General features: G+C 45.5%; 1 protein-coding gene across 1 annotated transcript in view; it reads left to right on the forward strand.

The window, feature by feature from the left end:
* The window catches only part of ITGB6 (integrin subunit beta 6), a 118,936-nt gene that overhangs the window by 68,957 nt on the left and 30,214 nt on the right, over nt 1–19,765 (forward strand). Inside the window, exon 9 of the mRNA XM_040357889.1 lies at nt 15,867–16,001. Within this exon, the coding sequence (XP_040213823.1) occupies nt 15,867–16,001 (135 nt within the window). The remainder of the gene's footprint in view (nt 1–15,866; nt 16,002–19,765) is intronic.

The following is a 19,765-nucleotide window of genomic DNA, read 5'->3' on the forward strand; positions in this document are numbered from 1 at the left end:
CGGCGTAGCTTAAGGCATTTAGGCTACGCCGCCGTCAGTTAGCGAGGCAAGTACATGATTCACAATGTACTTGCCTGCTAAGTTACGGCGGCGTAGTCTAAAGCGGGCGGGCGTAAGGGCGCCTAATTCAAATTTAGCTGAGGGGGCGTGTTTTATGATAATTAGGCTTGACCCGACGTGATTGACGTTTTTTTGCAACTGCGCATGCGCCGTGCGCCTACATTTCCCAGTGTGCATTGCGGCTAAGTCCGCCGCACGGGCCTATTAATATCGACGTGGACGTAAACAATGTAAATCCCTATTCCCGGACGACTTACGCAAACAACGTAAAATTTTCGAATTTCGAAGCGGGAACGGCGGCCATACTTTAACATTACTATTCCATCTATAAGATGGAATAACTTTAGGCCTGATAAAGCGTTACGTAAACGGCGTATCTGTACTGCGTCAGCCGGGCGTACGTTCGTGAATAGGCGTATCTAGTGATTTACATATTCTACGCCGACCGCAATGGAAGCGCCACCTAGCGGCCAGCCTAAATATTGCACCCTAAGATAGGACAGCGCAAGCCGTCGTATCTTAGATAGGTTTAAGTGTATCTCTGTTTGAGAATACACTTAAACTTAGGTCGGCGCAGATTCAGAGTTAGGTCGGCGTATCTACTGATACGCCGACCTAACTCTACCTGGATCTAGCTAATAGTATATACTGGGTTACAAACTGTTATGAGAAGATCAATGATCAATAGCCGAGCCCGTAGCCTTGAGAAGAGTTATAGTGCAAAATAAAACTGAAAAACAACCCACATTAGACAGTGGACATTACTACTCCCAATGCACAGATCTGTCATTCCCTGGACACTGGTATTTGGTGACTGCAGGAACCATTGGCTGCATGAAGGTAGAAGCCTACTGGTGCCCATTTCAAAAGAGTTTACTTACTTGGGCAATTTTTCCAGGGTGTAGACGTGTCTCGCATGTATCAGCTTTGCTTTTTAAAGCATGTAAAGCCAAAAATTTAATCTCAGCATCTTCATAAGCAATAATGGGATGCTACAAGATAAATGTTACTCATTTCTGCAAGGACCCTGTCTTTTTTCTTTGCAACGGTTTGCTGTTCCTCTTGGCTAGAGATGGGTTAAAAACTCCATTATTGGACTATTTGATTTCATGGGGATTCTGATGATACAAATCACTTCTCTGTTTAAGTGCTACAGTGGCAAAACCAATATAGATATGTTGAATCATGCGGCGTTGGTAATGAACTCAGGCCTTGTTCTTCAGAAGCCTACATTAGGCTCCATCTCTATCCTCTTCCCATCTTGGCTGTGTAATCACATTTGACATTAATGGCTGTATAATATGACACACTATTTTATCTGCAGCAGCTGGTTAATGGCCCAGACTTACAAAATAAAGCTGCCCATGACTAAGACTATTATAATGCTGTTAAGTCAGTATGAAGCCAAGGAAAGGGGGAAATTCAATTTAGCAAGGCAAGGAACGGAGGGAAGAGCAATATTAGCCAATGCATGGCTCTCTACAGCGCACGGCACCAAAGCCATAGGAGTTTGTTGTGAAGAGTTCATTAAATTAGGATGGTCACTGAACCTCGGGACCTTGGTGATGGAGCTAGTATGAAAATAAACAAAATTATCTTCCTTCATTTCATAGCAGTAGGCTGAAAGACTGGTTTCTAATGATATTGTCAGTACATAGGCATGGTGCGTAGGTTTTATCTTTCAAATAGCTCTCGGGAGTTAGAATGAAAGCCCCCCCCCTTCGATCCTCCATGATCGCCAGCGGCACAGTTAGCATAATCTAAGCCCAATGATTGATTAACATGGAGAGTTATGGAAACAGTGTAGTAAAAGGCATCAGTGTGTGAAAAACCTATCTCTAGCTATATCATTAACTCAAAGTAGTCACTTACATGTGAAGTGATCCTGAACTGGTCTACTATGGTTACAACAGTCTTGAATTTGCAGAACATTGTAGTGCCAGTACGTAACTGTGTTAGTGTTCAAATTGATCCCTTTGTCCCTGTAAGGACTCTAGAAATCTAGGCTCATGCCCTGTACACACGATCGGTCCATCCGATAAAAACGGTCTGATGGATTTTTCCATCAGTTATCCGATGAAGCTGACTGATGGTCAGTCGTGCCTACACACCATCAGTTAAAAAACCGATCGTGTCAGACCGCTGTGATGTAAAACACAACAACGTGCTAAGAAAAATTAAGTTCAATGCTTCCAAGAATGCGTCGACTTGATTCTGAGCATGCGTGGATTTTTAAACGATGGACGTGCCCACAGACGATCGTTTTTTTCTATCGGTTAGTTAACCATCAGATAATTTTAAAACAAGTTCCTATTTTTTTAACCGATGGATAAATAACCGATGGGGCCCACACACGATCGGTTTAGTCTGATGAAAACGGTCCATCAGATCGTTTTCATCAGACAAACCGATCGTGTGTACGCGGCATCATGTCGTGAACTTAATGGGTGGCTGCAAAGAGGCTTATTGGGTGGTCGCGGACTCCAGGGACCTGTGCAGGGACCGCCCTGTCTTTCCTCCGCTCTCCCCTATGGGGGGATCGGATGAACACGGACCGTATGTCTGTGTTCATCCGATCCGCAGACGGAAGAAAAAATAGGATTTTCTTCCGTCCGCAAAATCGGAGCTTTGCGGAGGTGGGTGATTACGGATGTCAGCGGATGTTCATCCGCTGACACCCGTAATCACATAGGGATCAATGTTTGTGCCATTTTTATCCGCAAACGGATGGATGAAAATGCAGACATACAAGCCGCACATGTGAAAGGGCCCTAATACTGGCACTTAAAATCTAATGCCCTGTACACACGACCGGTTTTCCAATCGGAAAAATTGGGATGAGAGCTTTTCATCGGGAATCCTGACCGTGTGTATGCTCCATCGCAGTTTTTCCGACAGGAAAACTGCCAGCGAAGAAAAACCACCAGGAAAAAATCATAGCGGGAAAACCGTTCGTCTTTGTGCTTTTCCGACGGGAAAAAAAATGTGCATGCTCGGAAGCATAGCACTTAATTTTGTCAGTTCGTCGTAGTCTTTTACGTCACTGCGTTCTTGGCAGTCAAAAGTTCACCGGACTTTTGTGTGACCGTGTGTATGCAAGGCAGGCTTGAGAAGAATTCTGTCGGGAAAACCATTGTTTTTTTTATCTGACGGGAAAACCGCTCGTGTGTACGAGACATAACAAGGTGTCTGCACTGCAGACGATTGATAGGGCAATGTTTGATTATGACTGTAGCAGAAGTTAAGGTCCCAAATACAGCCTGAGCCTAGGATACGAGATTGCCCCACAGGGACACTTTGGTTTCAATGGTGTTTATTAAAGAGTTTTCAAGTTTACAAAATTATGCGTTACATTCACAAAAATTTTTAACAATATGACAGTCACCCCGCAGGAGCAGCATATCGCGGCCCACAGGGACACTTTGAAGATTAATATGGTAGTTGGAGGTAGCACACAGTATCTAAACTTTATATAACTGATGGGAAAGAGCTTTATGTTGATCAATTGTAGAAGTTGAGGTCCTATGTAGAATATGGACCAAGGATACAAGAGGACTCCACTGGAATATCCATTGGCGCTTGGTTCTTTTATTTATACTTTAAAGATTACCATTGGTACTTGGAGGTACTACACAGTATCTAGATTTTAGATGACTGATGGGGCAAGGTTTGATCTTGACTTTAGTAGATAATAAAGTGTAACTAAACCCAAAAACAAAAATGTAATATATTGTAACTTACCTATCATTGGATGTTGTACAAGTGTAAAAGGGGCCTAAGACGGCTCTCATAGGGAACCATTAATTTGCACGTGTCATGCGACATGAGCTCCCAATGTCGGAAAGCCTCTGTCGTACAAGCGTGAACCTGGCCTCAATTTGGGAGCAGCGCCTGTGTCCATGCAGCAGCTGCATCCCAATTGATATGACAGGGACAGGAAAGTCGTAATCTGTATATCTGTTCCAGGTCAGTGGCTCTAAAAAAAGTGGAACCATTGGATAAACATGGCAGCCAGACAACTGGCATTTTTAGAAGAGGTCAGTAATGGCCACCAATATACTCTCCCAGTACAGTTTGTTTTCTCTGTGGGTTGCATCAGTTGGTTTTTATCAACTCAGCAGTAAAACATAAAGTACTAAGCGCGTAATCAATAATTCTGGATGACAGGTATACATCTAAAACATATGGAGCGAGTAATTACTTTTCAAAATGTTTGTGGAGTGAGCAATAATGACGCATAATTCCACGGTGCGAGTCACGGCTTGGCTCCAGCATGCCCTTTCTCTGTGGATGTGTCAGAGGACAAGTGCAGTGTTATTCAAAGACTAAATGTACTTTTCTGACACAAATTAAAGTTTAAGTGAAACTAAAACAAATTCTATTCAAGTATGTACTCTTAATTAAAAAAAGTACCTTAAATTGATCTCAGCCTTTTTGCTGTGATCTGACTTACTGTTTTAGGCTGGCTACGTTCAATCTCCATGGTCCCACTGTATGTAGGAACTTAGCCATCCTATCCTGATCACTTCAGAGATAGACTAGGGCAGTGGCAGATGGTGCTGTATATTTCTCTGAAGTGATCAAGACAGGGTGTCTATGGGCCAGATTCCCAAATGAGATACGATGGCGTTTCTCCTGATACGCCGTCGTATCTCTGTTTCTATCTATGCGGCTGATTCATAGAATCAGTTACGCATAGATATCCCTAAGATCCGACAGTAGGTTCGGCGCGGGAGCGCGCCTAATTTAAATGGCACACGCCCATTTAAATTGGCCCGCCTTGCACCGGAGGCCGCGGGCGTAGTTTTCATCGCAAGTGCTTGGTGAATCAGGCACTTGCGATGAAAAATTGCGGCGGTGTAACTTATCTAGGATAAGTTACGCCGCCGCGATTCTACGTGAATCTGGCCCTATGTTCCTACGTACAGTGGGACCATGGAGATTAAACATAATCAACCTAAAACAGTAAGTCAGATCACAGCAGCGGAAAAAAAATGAATCTGGAGGAGGCTGAGAGCAATAGAAGGTACTTTTTTGAATTAAGAGTACATACTAAATAGAATTTGTTTTAGAGTTTAGTGTGACTTAAACCCCCCCCCCACCCCCCGGTCGGTTCATCAGTCGGTCACTCACCCCCCCCCAAAAGCCCCACACTTACCGCATATTGCAGCTTCGGCGCCTTCCTGCATCTCCTCCTCAGTGGCGGCTTCACCTCTAAATGCTGTCTCACTACTGACCCCTATCCTCTGCCTTGCCTACTTGTCCTCTGCCCTTCTGACCCCATACACTGGCCAACATACTGCTGACCCCTATCCTCTGCCCTTCCGACCCCATGTACACTGCCCCACTGACCTCCCATCCTCTGCCCACTTACATCTTTTGCTGCACCCCCACATCAGACAGACTGGATCTGGCCCTGTTTTCCACCCAAATATCTCACTGAAGCCCTTAATTCTGGGTTCCAAATTAGAAATGTAGCGCTACCCCTGAAGGAGCCGCTGGGTAATTTGGAATCGGCGTATTAAGTTACCAAATTCTTCTGTCTAATGGCTATGCTTGTGAGTGTGGATAAAAGAACCAGGCCCAGATTCACAACCGAGATACGACGGCGTATCTCCAGATACGCCGTCGTATCTCTGAGTTGCGCCGTTGTATCTATGCGCCTGATTCTTAGAATTAGTTACGCATAGATATCCATTAGATCTTAACTGCATTTTTTTTTACCGCTAGGTGGCGCTTCCGTCGAATTCCGCATCAAGTATGCAAATTAGCTAGATACGCGAATTCCCGAACGTACGCGTGGCCCTGCTATATGAGGCGCAGCCAATGTTAAGTATGGCCGTCGTTCCCGCGTCGAAATTTGAAAAAGTTACGTCGTTTGCGTAAGTCGTCCGTGAATGGGGCTGGACGTCATTTACGTTCACGTCGAAACCAATGACGTCCTTTCGCCGTACTTTGGAGCAATGCACACTGGGAAATTCCACGGACGGCGCATGCGCCGTTCCGAAAAAACGTCAATCACGTCGGGTCACAGTAGTTTTGCATAAAACACGCCCCTCTGATACAAATTTGAATTAGGCGGGCTTACGCCGGCCGATTTTACGCTACGCCGCCGCAACTTACAGAGCAGGTGCTTTGAGAATACAGCACTTGCCCGTGTAAGTTTCAGAGGCGTAACGTAAATCAGATACGTTACGCCCGCACAATTTTACGCGGCTGTACGTGAATCTGCCCCCAAGTGTCCAGCAGGTAGCGTGAGGTTTTTTTAATGCTTTATTCCAGAGCCAACAAGGCCAACATCAACATGACACACAGTATAGGAAAGAGGTTGATGAGTAGGAAGGACTTGTAGCGTCAGGCCTCGGATATCAAAAACATAGAGAGCAAGCCTGCTCCCGGCTCAGATAACTTAAACGTCGCCACCCTCGCCAGGGTGGGTAAGTGCCCCTTGGACAGGCGATTAACTTGAACCTAGCAGCCAAAAGGTCGCTCGCAATAATCAGATCACTGGGGGGAAACAATGAATGAATGAATGAATGAAAAAATTTATATAGCGCGGCACATGCGAACTGAATCGCCTCTGGGCGCTTGTTGTTTGTGTCTCATGCCTATCAGAAAAGCAGGGTTTTGATCTGCCTTCTGAAGGACAGGTGGTTTTGCTCCAACCGAATGCTGGTTGGTAAAGCATTCCAAAGCCTGGGGCCCTGGAAAGCAAACCTTCTTTCTCCTTTGGACTTGTATTTGGTTTTAGGAACCTTGACCAGATTTTGGTCGGTGGATCGCAGAATGCGGTTGCAATTGTGCGGTTTGATCTTGTCGCATAGATATCTAGGAGCCTTCCCATGGATGCACTTATGTGTCAGGCAGAGTGCTTTAAATGCAATTCTGTCTTTCACTGGCAACCAGTGAAGGGATCTCAATGAAGGTGAGATTGATTCCCAAGATTTTTTCCCAGTCACCAGTCTGGCGGCCGTATTCTGTACGACTTGAAGACGAGCGATTTGGTACTTGGGGAGCCCGAGGTAAAGGGCATTTGCATAGTCCAGTCTGGAATTCACGATTGTTCCCACCACGACTGCTACGTCTTCTTTGGGGATAAATGGAATCAGTCTGCGTAGTAGGCGCATCAAATGGTGCGCCCCGCTGACTACTGACCCTATTTGTGCGTCCATTGTCATGAAGGTGTCAAACGTGACTCCCAGACTTTTGACTTTGGAGCTAGGGGAGATGATTTGTCCCAGGATGGGAGATGGTGTCCAGTTTGTTGTCGGTTGTTTCTTCCAACTGGCATCGAAGATAAAGAGTTCAGTTTTAGCGCTATTGAGTTTGAGATAACTCTTAGGCCTTGTACTCACGGCAGGACATGTCCGATGAAAACGGTCTGCAGACCGTTTCCATCGGACATGTCTGGCCGGGGACTGCCCGGGGACTTCTGTTCGATGGCTATACACACCATCGAACAGAAGCCCGCGCGTAAACATTACGCGGGGCGTGTCCGCGGTGTCGCCGCGTCGATGACGCGGTGTCGCCGCGACAATGACGCGGCGACGTGGGCGGGCCGCCTTAAAAATGCTTCCACGCATGCGTCGAAGTCATTCGACGCATGCGAGGGATGCGGGCGGCAGGACATGTACGGTAGGTCTGTACAGACGACCGTACATGTCCGGGCGGACAGGTTTCCAGCGGACTGTTTTAAAACAAGTCCGGGAAACAGTTGTCCGCTGGAAACCTGTCCGATCCGTCCCAAAATGGTCCGCTCGGGCCAACACACGGCCAAACATGTCTGCTGAAACTGGTCTGCGGACCAGTTTCAGCAGACATGTTTGGTCGTGAGTACGGGGCCTCAGTCATCCAGTTTTCTATTGAAGAGAGACATTTCTCTAATCTGAGATGATGATCCTTTTTATGGCAGATGCGAAAATACAACTGCGTGTCGTCTGCATAAGAGTGATAGAGTAGTTCTTGGCTACCGATAATATCAAAGAGAGGACGAAGATAGATATTAAACAGCACCGGTGATAGGGGGGATCCTTGGGGGACCCCACATGGCACCGTGCGTTTTTCTGAGGTGAAGGATCCCAGTTTCACTGTTTGTGATCGGTTTCCGAGAAAAGAGGAGAACCATGGTAAGGCATCTTCTGAGACTCCGGCGACTTCTGTTAGTCGTCTCAGTAGCAATTTATGGTCTACTGTGTCAAAAGCTGCGCTTAGGTCCAGCAGAACCAGGAGACACGATTCTCCTTCGTCTGCGGCCTCGAGCGCATCGTCCCATATTTTCAGTAAGGCCGTTTCTGTACCGTGTCCGGGACGGAACCCGGATTGAAATGGATCGAGTAGGTTGTGGGTGTCCAGATGCTGTTGCAGCTGATTTACCACCACTTTCTCCATTATCTTGGACAGAGCATTTAGACCTGTTATGGGACGGCGGTGAGTTGGGTCCATAGGATCCAAATTAGGTTTTTTCAAGATCGGCAGGATTGTGCCCTCTTTCAGCAGGGAAGGCACTATGCCTTCCTTAAATGACTGATTTATAAGCTGCGTGATCGGAGGCGCCAGGATGTCGGCACATTCCTTCAGTAGCTTGGTGGGAATGATGTCATTGGGTGCTGTGCTGTTGCGCAGTGCACCAATGAATTTTTTTGTGGTATCGATGGAGATGGGTTCCAAAGTGAACTTAGTTGATTGTAGAGGCGTTCCGTCGGTGTATTGATTGAAGAGGGGGCTGAGTGGAGTATTGTTTTGCCGAATACTTACCCGAATTTTTTCAATTTTGTTGATGAAGAAATCCGATAGTTCATTGCAGAACTCTTGGGTGTCTGAAGTGGGAACTTCAAGACATCCCGGATTCATGGTCTGGGTGACCATCCTGAAGAGTTCGCGTGGGCGATTCCTTGCGCTGTTAATTACCATAGAAAAGTGCAGTTTTTTGGCTTTGAAAATTTCCTTGTGATATCGTGTTGTTACTGCTTTGTAGAAGTTGAGGCGGTCTTCTGAAGGACTTCTTTTCCAGGCGGCTTCCGCCCTTCTGCGCTCTTGCTTCAATAGCGACAGCTGGTTATTGAACCAGCTGGACTTTTTTGCCCGGCTGCGGAGTTTGCGCTTTGGTGCTGCTAAGTCGGCTGACTGTAGCAGAGCTGCATTTATGGCATCCAAAGTATCTGAGGCTGCTAGCTGAGGAGGAATAGCCCCAATTCGGTTTCCCAGGGTAGATCTGAAGAGTTCCGAGTGGAGCTTCTTCTGAGATCTAGCCCAGTGTGTTGTCACCGGCTTGGGTACTTTCATGACTAGTGAAGTTCTGGGAATTATGAAGCTAATTGCATGGTGGTCTGTCCATGGCAAAGGTTCATTTCCCAAAATGTTTATTTTCAGATTTTGTCTGAAAATTAGGTCGAGTGTGTGACCTGAGGCATGCGTGGGACCGCATACAAGTTGCTGAAGTCCTAATCCTTCCAGGTGGTCGATGCAGGCCTCCGCGATGGGATCCTGTGAGGAGTTGGCCCACAAATTGAAATCCCCGAGCAGCAAAAGATGATTGCTGTTAAGGGAGTAAGTGGAAATGAACTCCGTTAATGCTGGAATCAACTGCGATTTGGGCCCAGGGGGCCTGTAGCAGAGGAGAATGTGAACGGTCTCCTGAGAGTGAGCTTGAAGTTGAAGCGTAAGGGTTTCCATAAAAGGTAGAGGATTTTGAAGGACCGGTTTAGTGATTGCAATATGCGACTTATGAATCACCGCCAGGCCTCCTCCTCTTTGCCCTATTCTATTTTCCGTTAGGATGCGATAATTTTCTGGCACCAATTCTCCGAGAATGGTGTTGCAGTCGTCTGACAGCCAACTTTCTGTAATAAAGAGGCAGTCTAGATCGTTTTGTAGTAAGAAATCATGGATTTCTGAGCGGTGTTTAACTGCCGATCTAGTGTTAAGCAACGCACATGATATGTGCTTGAGCTGTGTTGAATGGTTGAAATTTTTGATGATCGATCGTCGATCGATTCTCAAAAGTTGATCCGATTTTAAGGCTTTTGTGGTGACGGCAGGTAATATTGTTGCGAATTGTCTCAGACCCCAAATGGTTTCCGCAGAGTATCTCAATTTAACCATTGTTGCCAGTCACCGTGAGGGGGGGTGCGGGTGTTTGGTGAGAGAGGATTCAGGGAATCCTCGCTCTCAGCAATCCTTGGTCCAGAGGAAGGCAAAAAAACCCTGGGCAAGCTGGCCAATGTGCTGCGGCAGGGAAAAAAATTCCTTCCTGATCCCTAAAGGCGATCGGCTCAAGCCCTGGATCAAAGATTGATGACTTAATGAGGGGAAAAGGGGGGGGGGGGATGCTGGGTGTCACTGTTGCTGGGGTGCACCAAGATGGCCGCCAGGCAAAGACACAGGACCCAGGCTGGGGGAGCAATCAGGTAGGTAAGAAAATGATTCCACCGATCTGGTTGCTAATAGGGGGGGTGGAGGGGACCTCTAGGGGTGCAGGGGCGATAAACAACGAAAACTGCACTGTTGGTGGTAGGTGCAGGGAGAAACGGTCGGAGCGCCGGTAGGCCGCGGCTGAAGCCGCGGACTTTCCTGAGGCGCGGCGGCCGCGAAAAGTAGCAGGCTGGCGCGGGCGTGTAAAAACGCCAAAAAGCGCCGAAAATACACCCAGGGGGGGTGTCTGGGGGCAACCACAATCGTGGGTGGCCGTGCGAGAGAGGATGCCGAGAAAAATAGAGAGCCGCAGTGTGGGGTCTGTGTGACGGCTGCCCTGAAAAGGACGGCCGTCAGTGGTTCCCCAAGATGGTAGGCCCTGAGAGAACAGGGTCTTACCTGCGGAGCAGGAAGGAGTCCACGAGGAGAGGAGAGAGCTGGATTCCTGGTTCCTAGGTTCCTGGTTCCTAGGAGCTGTTTCTTGTGCAGCACAGGTAATGGAAAGTCTGCCTAGTCTGCCTAGTTTCTGACTGCCAGGTCTGGGTGGGAGCAGGCTCGTAAGCGGAAGGTCCGAAGCACCCTACTCCACCTCTGACACTGACTGACTGACTGACTGACTGACTGACTGACTGACCGTCATGAATAGCCTAAGGGAAGCTGTTTCCAGATAGACAATGCCTCTGCCACAGGCGTAGAAAATGTTCTTGGTATAATTGAAGTGTAAGGATAGCAAATCCTCCCAGTAAGTTTTGTTCTACAGGATCACCCACTGACAGCCAAAGAAAAATACCTGTCACGTAGCGCGGTGATCGGATCCCCGGTGGTTTGTCCAGGCCTCACAGACAACCTCTGCACTTCGGTTCTCCCGAGCCAACCCCCCAACCGTTCAGCCTCCAGCTTAGGATCTGGAACCCAGCAAAAGCCGCTGGGGTCCCTTTCTTCATCAACGAAAGGCCCCGCGAGGTGCACAGCCTCGACCCGACCGGCCATGAGGATGGGGCCCGCGGATGCGCGCACCCTAAAAGTGGATGCCGCAGCTGGAACTCAGGCCCCGCCGACTACCCGAAAAATGGCCGGTGCTCCAGATATACCCCCCGCCAGCATGCCCAAAGAGGGGAACTCCTCCAATTGGCTGCTGGGGAAGGATGGTTCCGTCAGAACCCCTATAGCGCCAACTGTCGCCCAGGGGTGGAAGCGCACCCCTGGACACACAGACTGACCCAAGAGGCAGTTCTGAACTGGCACCAGCACAAACTAACAATTAGTGAATGGGAGCAAGTGAAATCTCCCATTTCCCACTAACTTTAGCGTAACGCCCTACTAACAAAAAAGGGGGGGGGCGCTACAGAAATTATCAATTCAGAGAGGACTGTAATGCCCCGTACACACCATCACTTTATGTGATGGAAAAAAACGACATTTTCTGTGAAGTAAAAAATGACGTTTTTGAAACTTCAATTTTCAAAGACAAAGTTGCCTACACACCATCGTTTTTCTCACAATGTTCTAGCAAAGCGAGGTTACGTTCTCACCACTTTTTCCATTGAAGCTCGCTTAATAAGTAGCTTCTGGGCATGCGCGGGTGAAAAAACGTCGTTTTAAACGACGTTTTTTACTACACACGGTCAATTTCTGTGAAGTAAAAGTTGACGTTTTGAAAAACGACACATAAAATTGAAGCATGCTTCAATTTTTTTTGGTCGTTTTTTAGAAGACATAAAACAACGTTTTCCCCCACACACGGTCAATTAAAGTGACGTTTTTAAAAACGTAATTTTTTTTCATCACATAAAGTGATGGTGTGTACGGGGCATAAGAGTCGGTTCACACTAAGGCGGCACGACTCTGGGGGCGGCTCTGCAAGTCGTCCTGAGGACGACTCCAAAGGCGATTTGCAAGACGACTTCTGTGTAGAAGTCAATGCAAGTCGCCCCGAGCCGCCCCCGAAGTCGTACAGGGAGTACATTTCTAAGTTGGTGCGACTTGCGTCGCTCCGATTAGAACGCTCCCATTGCACTACATGGGAAGCGACTCGTCAGGCGGCTAAGCCGCCTGACGCGTCGCCCCAGTGTGAACCGACTCTTAGTTAGTCCTCTTCTTTCTGATCGCACTATCCAGAACCCCTCACCCTGCATAGGTAAAAAACCCTGAGTACACCAAAATCCCTCCCCTTAAAGAGACCATAATCCAAATATAGATGAAATCTAACATCCGTCCCTTGGCGTGCTGTACATGATACTTCTACTTTAGAGGATATAAGCCCAGCTTATAAATACTACACATTTACAGGCCACTTGACACTTTTTTCTCTACACATTTATCTTTATATAGATATAAGGTCATAAATTTAGTAGTACATTATAAGTCACAATGTCAAAGTCTGATCTATAGATGTGTGGGAGTTAGTAAGAATTATTTCCACATTTTGTGATCCGTTTTGTTTGTTTTGGAGAATTATGTGTAAAGTCGAAGTAAAGCCATACAAAAGGAGACTCCTGAAAGCACATAAGTCTCCTACATTGAGAGTTTGCTAAGGTTTCTATAAACAGTAGTAAATTCTCCTCGGCAGTCAGCTGCAGTGTCCTCGGGCCTTGGATTGTCAATGAGCTTCTGGGTTTACAAGCCGAAGCTTGTCTGAGATTCTTTCATGACAGATCTTTCATCCAGAAACCAAACATACATTGTACAAAGCTAAAGCTGGACTCTAGGCAGACAGAAAAGCCCCAAATATACAACTCTGTAATCATTGGGTTCACACGTCTTTTTTTTCCGTTTTTTATTTTATTTTCTTGTGTTTTTCATGAGCTCCCATTGTAGTCTATGGCCCGGATTCACGTAGAGCGGCGCATCTTTAGACCGGCGTAGCGCATCTCATATGCGCTACGCCAACGTAAATCAGTGAGGCTAGAACAGTATTCACAAAGCACTCGCTCCCAAACTTCCGCCGGCATAACGTAAATTGGCCGGCGTAAGCCCGCCTAATTCAAAGTAGGAAGGTAGTGGGCGTGATCTATTAAAATGAAGCGTGACCCCATGTAAATGAAGGGCCGAACGAACCAATGCTCAGAATCACGTCGCATATACTCCCTAAGATACGACGGGTCAATGCCGACGATGTGAACGTAACCTACGCCCAGCCCCATTCATGTACGACTTACGTAAACAACGTAAAATATGACGGCTGTTCCGACGTCCATACCTTTGCATGGGCTGCGCCTCCTATATGGTGGTTTAACTCTACGCCCGACGTACGCCTTATGTAAACAGCGTTGATTACAGCGACGGGCGCAAGTACGTTCGTGAATCGGCGTATCTCGGTCATTTGCATATTCGTCACGTAAATCAATGGAAGCGCCCCTTGCGGCCAGCGTAAATATGCGCCCAAGATACAACGGCGTTGGAGACTTACGTCGGTCGGATGGAGCCAATTCAGGCGTATCTTATTTCAAGCATCAGGCGCATAGATACGACGGCGCATCAGTGCACTTACGCGGCGTATCAGAAGATACGTCGGCGTAAGTCTTTCTGATGTCCAAAAATAGAGCAAAAGAAGAACCTGCACTTTTTTCCAAGTCGCTCGGAAGCAAGTTGCGTAGGTGTGAACGAACCCCATATGGAAAACTGGGGGTTCACACACGTGTGATTTGTCACGTTTCAGTCAGTTCAGGACAATGCGTGACAAGAGGAATATGATTTTTGTTTATGGGTCCCATTCACACCCAAGCAACACACTTCCATACAACCTGAAAAAACAGTGACGGTTCTTCTTTTGGTGAAACATAGTGCGTCTCTGGCCCCATAGACTTCAAAGTAAGCACATAAAAAATGTAAGATAATAAAGAAGCACAAGTGTGAACCTAGCCTCCTTCTTTACATTGAATTGCTTCTTCAACTCCCCTGTAACAGAATCACAAATATATATATATATATATATATATATATATATATATATATATATATATATATATATATATATATATATATATATATACTGTATATACAGTATCTCACAAAAGTGAGTACACCCTCATATTTTTGTAAATATTAAATTTTATGTTTTCATCTTTTACTCTGGCTGCAATATGGGGACTCTGGCTGCAATATGGGCACTCTGGCTGCAATGGGCACTCTGGCTGCAATGGGCACTCTGGCTGCAATGAGGACTCTGGCTGCAATGAGGACTCTGGCTGCAATGGGGACATTTTGCTGCATTGGGGACACTGGCTGCAATGGGGACACTGGCTTCACTGGGGCCATTTTGCTGCATTGGGGACACTGGCTGCAATGGGGACATTTTGCTGCATTGGGGACATTTTGCTGCACTGGGGACACGTGGCTGCACTGGGGACACGTGCTGCATTGGTAGACATGGGCAGGCTGCATTTTTGGGCATGGATAAAGTTGTTGTTAATATTTTTATAAATTAATTCTGCATAAAACATTTAAGTGTCATTTCATGAGATAATTTATGAGGGCGTATCTAGGGGCGGGACATGGTAGGGGTTGGGCGGGGCAACTGGTGGCGAGTACGCCTTGAGGCCTGGCTAGTTGCTCTGGACTTGAAATTTTGAGCCCTGGCCTAGGCTATAAGAAGATTGCCAAGACCCTGAAACTGAGCTGCAGCACGGTGGCCAAGACCATACAGCACTCAGAACGGGCCTCGCCATGGTCAACCAAAGAAGTTGAGTGCACGTGCTCAGCATCATATCCAGAAATTGACTTAGGGAAATAGACATATGAGTGCTGCCAGCATTGCTTCAGAGGTCGAAGGCTACCTGTGAAGCTCTGGTGAACTCCATGTCCAAGAGGGTTAGGGCAGTGCTGGAAAATAATGGCGGCCACACAAAATATTGACCCTTTGGGCCCAATTTGGACATTTTCATTTAGGGCTGAAATCCAATGTTAGTCAATGAGAGCTGTCTTAATTAGCTCTAGTGAAGACGCTCCGAATTTAGAAAAGGTTCTTGCACTACTTTGATCCAACTTTGACACGACTTCAATGCCTTCAGTCTGACTCCAAAGTTGCACTGAAAATTGCTTTGGAGTCTACTGAGTGTGAACTGAGCTTTAATCTCTAAACTACACTAGAAATTGAAGCATGGAATTACGGAAATCCCAGTTTATTATTTCATTATCGTTCATGGCTTAATGACAAATTGACTTAGTTGCTTGGTTTTAGGTTAATGCATATAGTTATGTCATTGTTTTACATAACTTGAAAAGCCAAACAATACATAAAAATCACATTTTCGCCGTATTGAAAGATGATTAAAGCTGGCATGACTCACGGAGCACTTTAAGGGGACTTAAGAAATTGCTGACATCTTGGCAGAAAATTGGCTAAATGTTAATGTTGGAGTGTTAGCAATATTGCTGAATCACTTCTCTGTTTTCAGGAACTGAGGTCGGAAATTGAGCTTGAAGTATCAGGAGACACAGACGGACTTAACCTCTTCTTCACCGCGCACTGTAACAACGAAACATCCATCTCAAACAGCAGGCGGTGCCAGCAAATTAAAGTTGGGGACAGAGTGAGTACTCATATAATATAATATATATATATATATATATATATATATATATATATATATATATATATATATATATATATATATATATATAAATATATTTAAAATCAATTTTGGAAAGAGAGTTCTTAGAAGACCTTTTATTCATAGTTAAAGTTAGTATGCATGAAGTCGATTTTATCCCTGGAGTTGATCTAGACGTATTATTAATGGATATTTATTTTCAGCATTTTGAAAATTACAGCTGAGTTCAGTTTGCAAGCTGATCTCTGAAATCTGAGCACATGTAATCCATTCTCAGAAATAAAGGTCAGTCCATCCGTAACATGATGTGCATTTGGCTGGATACCGGCAGGCTCATTCACATATTACTTTTATCATTCTGGAACTACACTGTTGCCAGCTCTGCTCACCTGTCACAGCCATTACAAAGTGGGAACTCGCTAACATTGATATTATTAATTAGGGATAAGCAAAGGTTTGAGCTGTACTCAGATCAACCACAATCCGCAGGAAACTGTCGCATGACAGATAGTAGGCCTCTAGCCCTATTAGCTGCAGCCATGAAATTCCCCATCCCGTAGCCACAAGTAACAAAAGGGTGACATCATTGGTATAAACCTGGATAATGTTATTGATAAATATGGCCATGAGGCCAAAATCGGTAAATGGTGTCACCATGTCAGGACCTTGGCTTGAACCTGGGACCTCTTCTGTGTCTGGCGTTGACTCTTCCCATTGAGCTATCCTGGATGTTGGAGAGCTCTTTGCCTGACCTATTGGACAATCCTACCTGATCCATTGGACAACCCTGTCTTGTGTCTTGATTTCTGTTGATCCTTGTACTCCTTGCTCCTCCCATGACTTTCCTATATAAGCCTTGTCTCTGCACTTCTTCTTTGCCAGGTTATTGTGCCTTCTCAGCCAGTGCCTTGCTCTTGTCTTCCCTGCTGCCGCCTGTATTTTGCTACCACTCGTGATCGACCCTTGACTTGTTACTTGAATACTCTACTGCCTGATCCCAACCTGCAACTACTCGTTACTGACCTTTTGGCTTGTTTACTGACCACGCTGCTGTTTGATCCTTATCTGCTCACCCGCTACTGGACCCCGGCTTGCTCATACCCTTGTGGGGCAAACCTGAGGACAGCCACTTGGTGCTAACATGCAGCTAAATCCATCTCCACCATAAGGAGCTCTGGTGAACACCGGTTAGTACTTAGACTTCGCACTTCAGATGAGCCTGTGTCATTGCCAGGGTGACTGCCTGGGTACCTATCCTGCTGGTCAGTGGTAGTCCTGCAACTGCTATAGCAACTGGTCTTCAAGCCTGACGCCTGGTCATGACACACCAACACACCTGCCACAGCTGCAGCTTACTAGGCCGGTGGCCTGCTATTATGTAACAGTTTCCTGCCAATTTCGAGTCAAATTGAGTTTTGCCCGAAACAGTTATGACTAAGCACCCCATGGTGGTGTGAAACATGTCAGCTTTTCATTGATCCTGTGCCTCTGATGTGCCAGAAGAATTTTTAAACCGTCTTTAATAAAAGGTGTTACCAGAGTGCGGGCGTCCAGCATTTTCTTCGCTTCATTCCTGCATGCAGAGTCAGCACCTGTTTCCATCAGCAGGTGGGATGCATTATGAGATGTCTGCCTACAGCGGTGTTCTTTTGTTGTTAGCTCATTCTTACTTTTAATGTAGCTTACATTATTGAAAATATGTGTAGGTGAAGGGATACTCTGCAACTAGAGGGAGCAAAGCTCTCATCCAGATCTTTGTAGAGGCCCACAAAAAACTTAAGTGATTCAGAAAACCACCATCTATTCTATAAAGCGCATGTACACCCTAAGAATGTATTTCTTTTATTTGCTTCATTTTTTTGGCTAATTAAATATTTCATTGAAAGCGTTTTTGTCCTACCTGTTTTGGAACTGCAAAAAAATAGCTGTTGGCCCCGCTTGGAATCCATTGAGCTTGTAACGTCTTCTGCAGTTTTATCTCCAGTAGGTTTCAAACAGTAGTTAGTTGCCTAGGGTGACAACGATTCAAGAGATTGCAGCCGCCACATCTGCTTAGCTGTAATATGTGAAATTTTTGTTCTTTTCTTTAGATACATTTTAAAGAGAATTTGTCAAGAGTACATTTATTTACATGAAAAGTTAGACTTTTTAGATAGAGAAAAGATTAGTAAAAGTAAGAGCCGTTTCACACTGGGACGACCTGGGATCCGACTTCAAGTCGCCCCAAGAAAATGAATGTAAGTGAATGGGAGTCGTCTTAATGTACACTACTGAAGTCGCTCCGACTTCAGAAAAGGTTCCTGTACTACTTCAATCCGACTTCTAGGCAACTTGTACCTATAGATTTCAATGAAAGTCGCCTCCGAAGTCGGATCACTGTCTTAACTGAAGCAACAATACAGGAAGATAACATACATTTCTCAGGCAAATCCCTCCCTCCCACAAAGCTGATTGTTGTTTGATTGGCCACTGGAAAGCCTCCTGTCCTGGAGGCAACTTGAAGTTGCCTTGTAAGTTGCCTCATGATTCATACTCAAGTCGTGTCCAAGTTGCCTCCCAAAGTCGTGCTGGAAGTCATGTTGCCCCTGTGTGAATGGGTTCTAAGTGTTTTATTAATTATTTACAGATCAGATTTTGATAAGATCATGAAAACATTGTGGCTACAATTGTTTATTTTTCTATTGGTAAGGGCTTTTAGTATATATCTAACCCTATACACTACCTAACTACTATGTAACCCTAAACTACTACATACCTTTTCTCATCAGCAGTAAATAGCAGTCTTGTGAATTCTATCAGTGTCTTGTTAACCTGCCTGGCGGTATTCCCGAGCGTGACTCAGGGTGGGTTTTTCATGTTGCGATCGGTAACCCCGAGTCACGCTAGGGCTAGCTATGCAGAGCCTGCAGCGTGCGCTGGCTTACCTTGTCCTGGATCCAGCGATGTCACCGCGCTGTGTGAGCGAGCGGGACTTCGCTCGATTCACACAGCGTCCTCCTGTGCCGCCGATCTCCGTTCCCTGCGACGTTACGACGCACGGGAGCGGAGAACGGTGCCAAATTCAAAAATGTAAACAAACACTATACATACAGTATACTGTAATCTTATAGATTACAGTACTGTATGTAAAAAAGACACACCCCCCTTGTCCCTAGTGGTCTGCCCAGTGCCCTACGTGTCATTTTATACTGTATAATAAAAACCTTTCTTTCTCCCTGCAAACTGTAGATTGTCCATAGCAACCAAAAGTGTCCCTTTATGTCAAAAATAGATTTAGATCAGCTAAAAAACAGCGATAATAAATTATAATCACTTGCAGAATTGTGCGATAGCGATTAGTGGGAAAATTCGTCACAAAAAAAAATAAAATAATGACAGCGACAATTTTGCAACTGAGAAAGTTTCAGTGATTTTGATTTGATTACAATATTGAATAATTTTTATTATAATTATATTATTATTTGTTATAATTATTTATAATTATTTATTATATTATAATTTATAATTTTGTTTTTTAAAAAATGTCATACCCGGGATGCCTATTAGATTCTTGTTTGGTCAGATTTAAGTGAGTTATTCCTAAGAATTACAGGCCTACAGTATAAAACACCAAATTTCCTTGCAAATAATTGTACCGCTTTTGGTACGTAAGACAGAATCATACCGCCAGGGAGGTTAAAGCTTGTAGGAGGAGTTTTCATTTTCCCACGATTGTCATATCAGAGTGCAGGGCCCTGACCCTC

Source organism: Rana temporaria, chromosome 6, assembly GCF_905171775.1.
Source record: "Rana temporaria chromosome 6, aRanTem1.1, whole genome shotgun sequence".
Classification (NCBI taxonomy): Eukaryota; Metazoa; Chordata; class Amphibia; order Anura; family Ranidae; genus Rana; species Rana temporaria.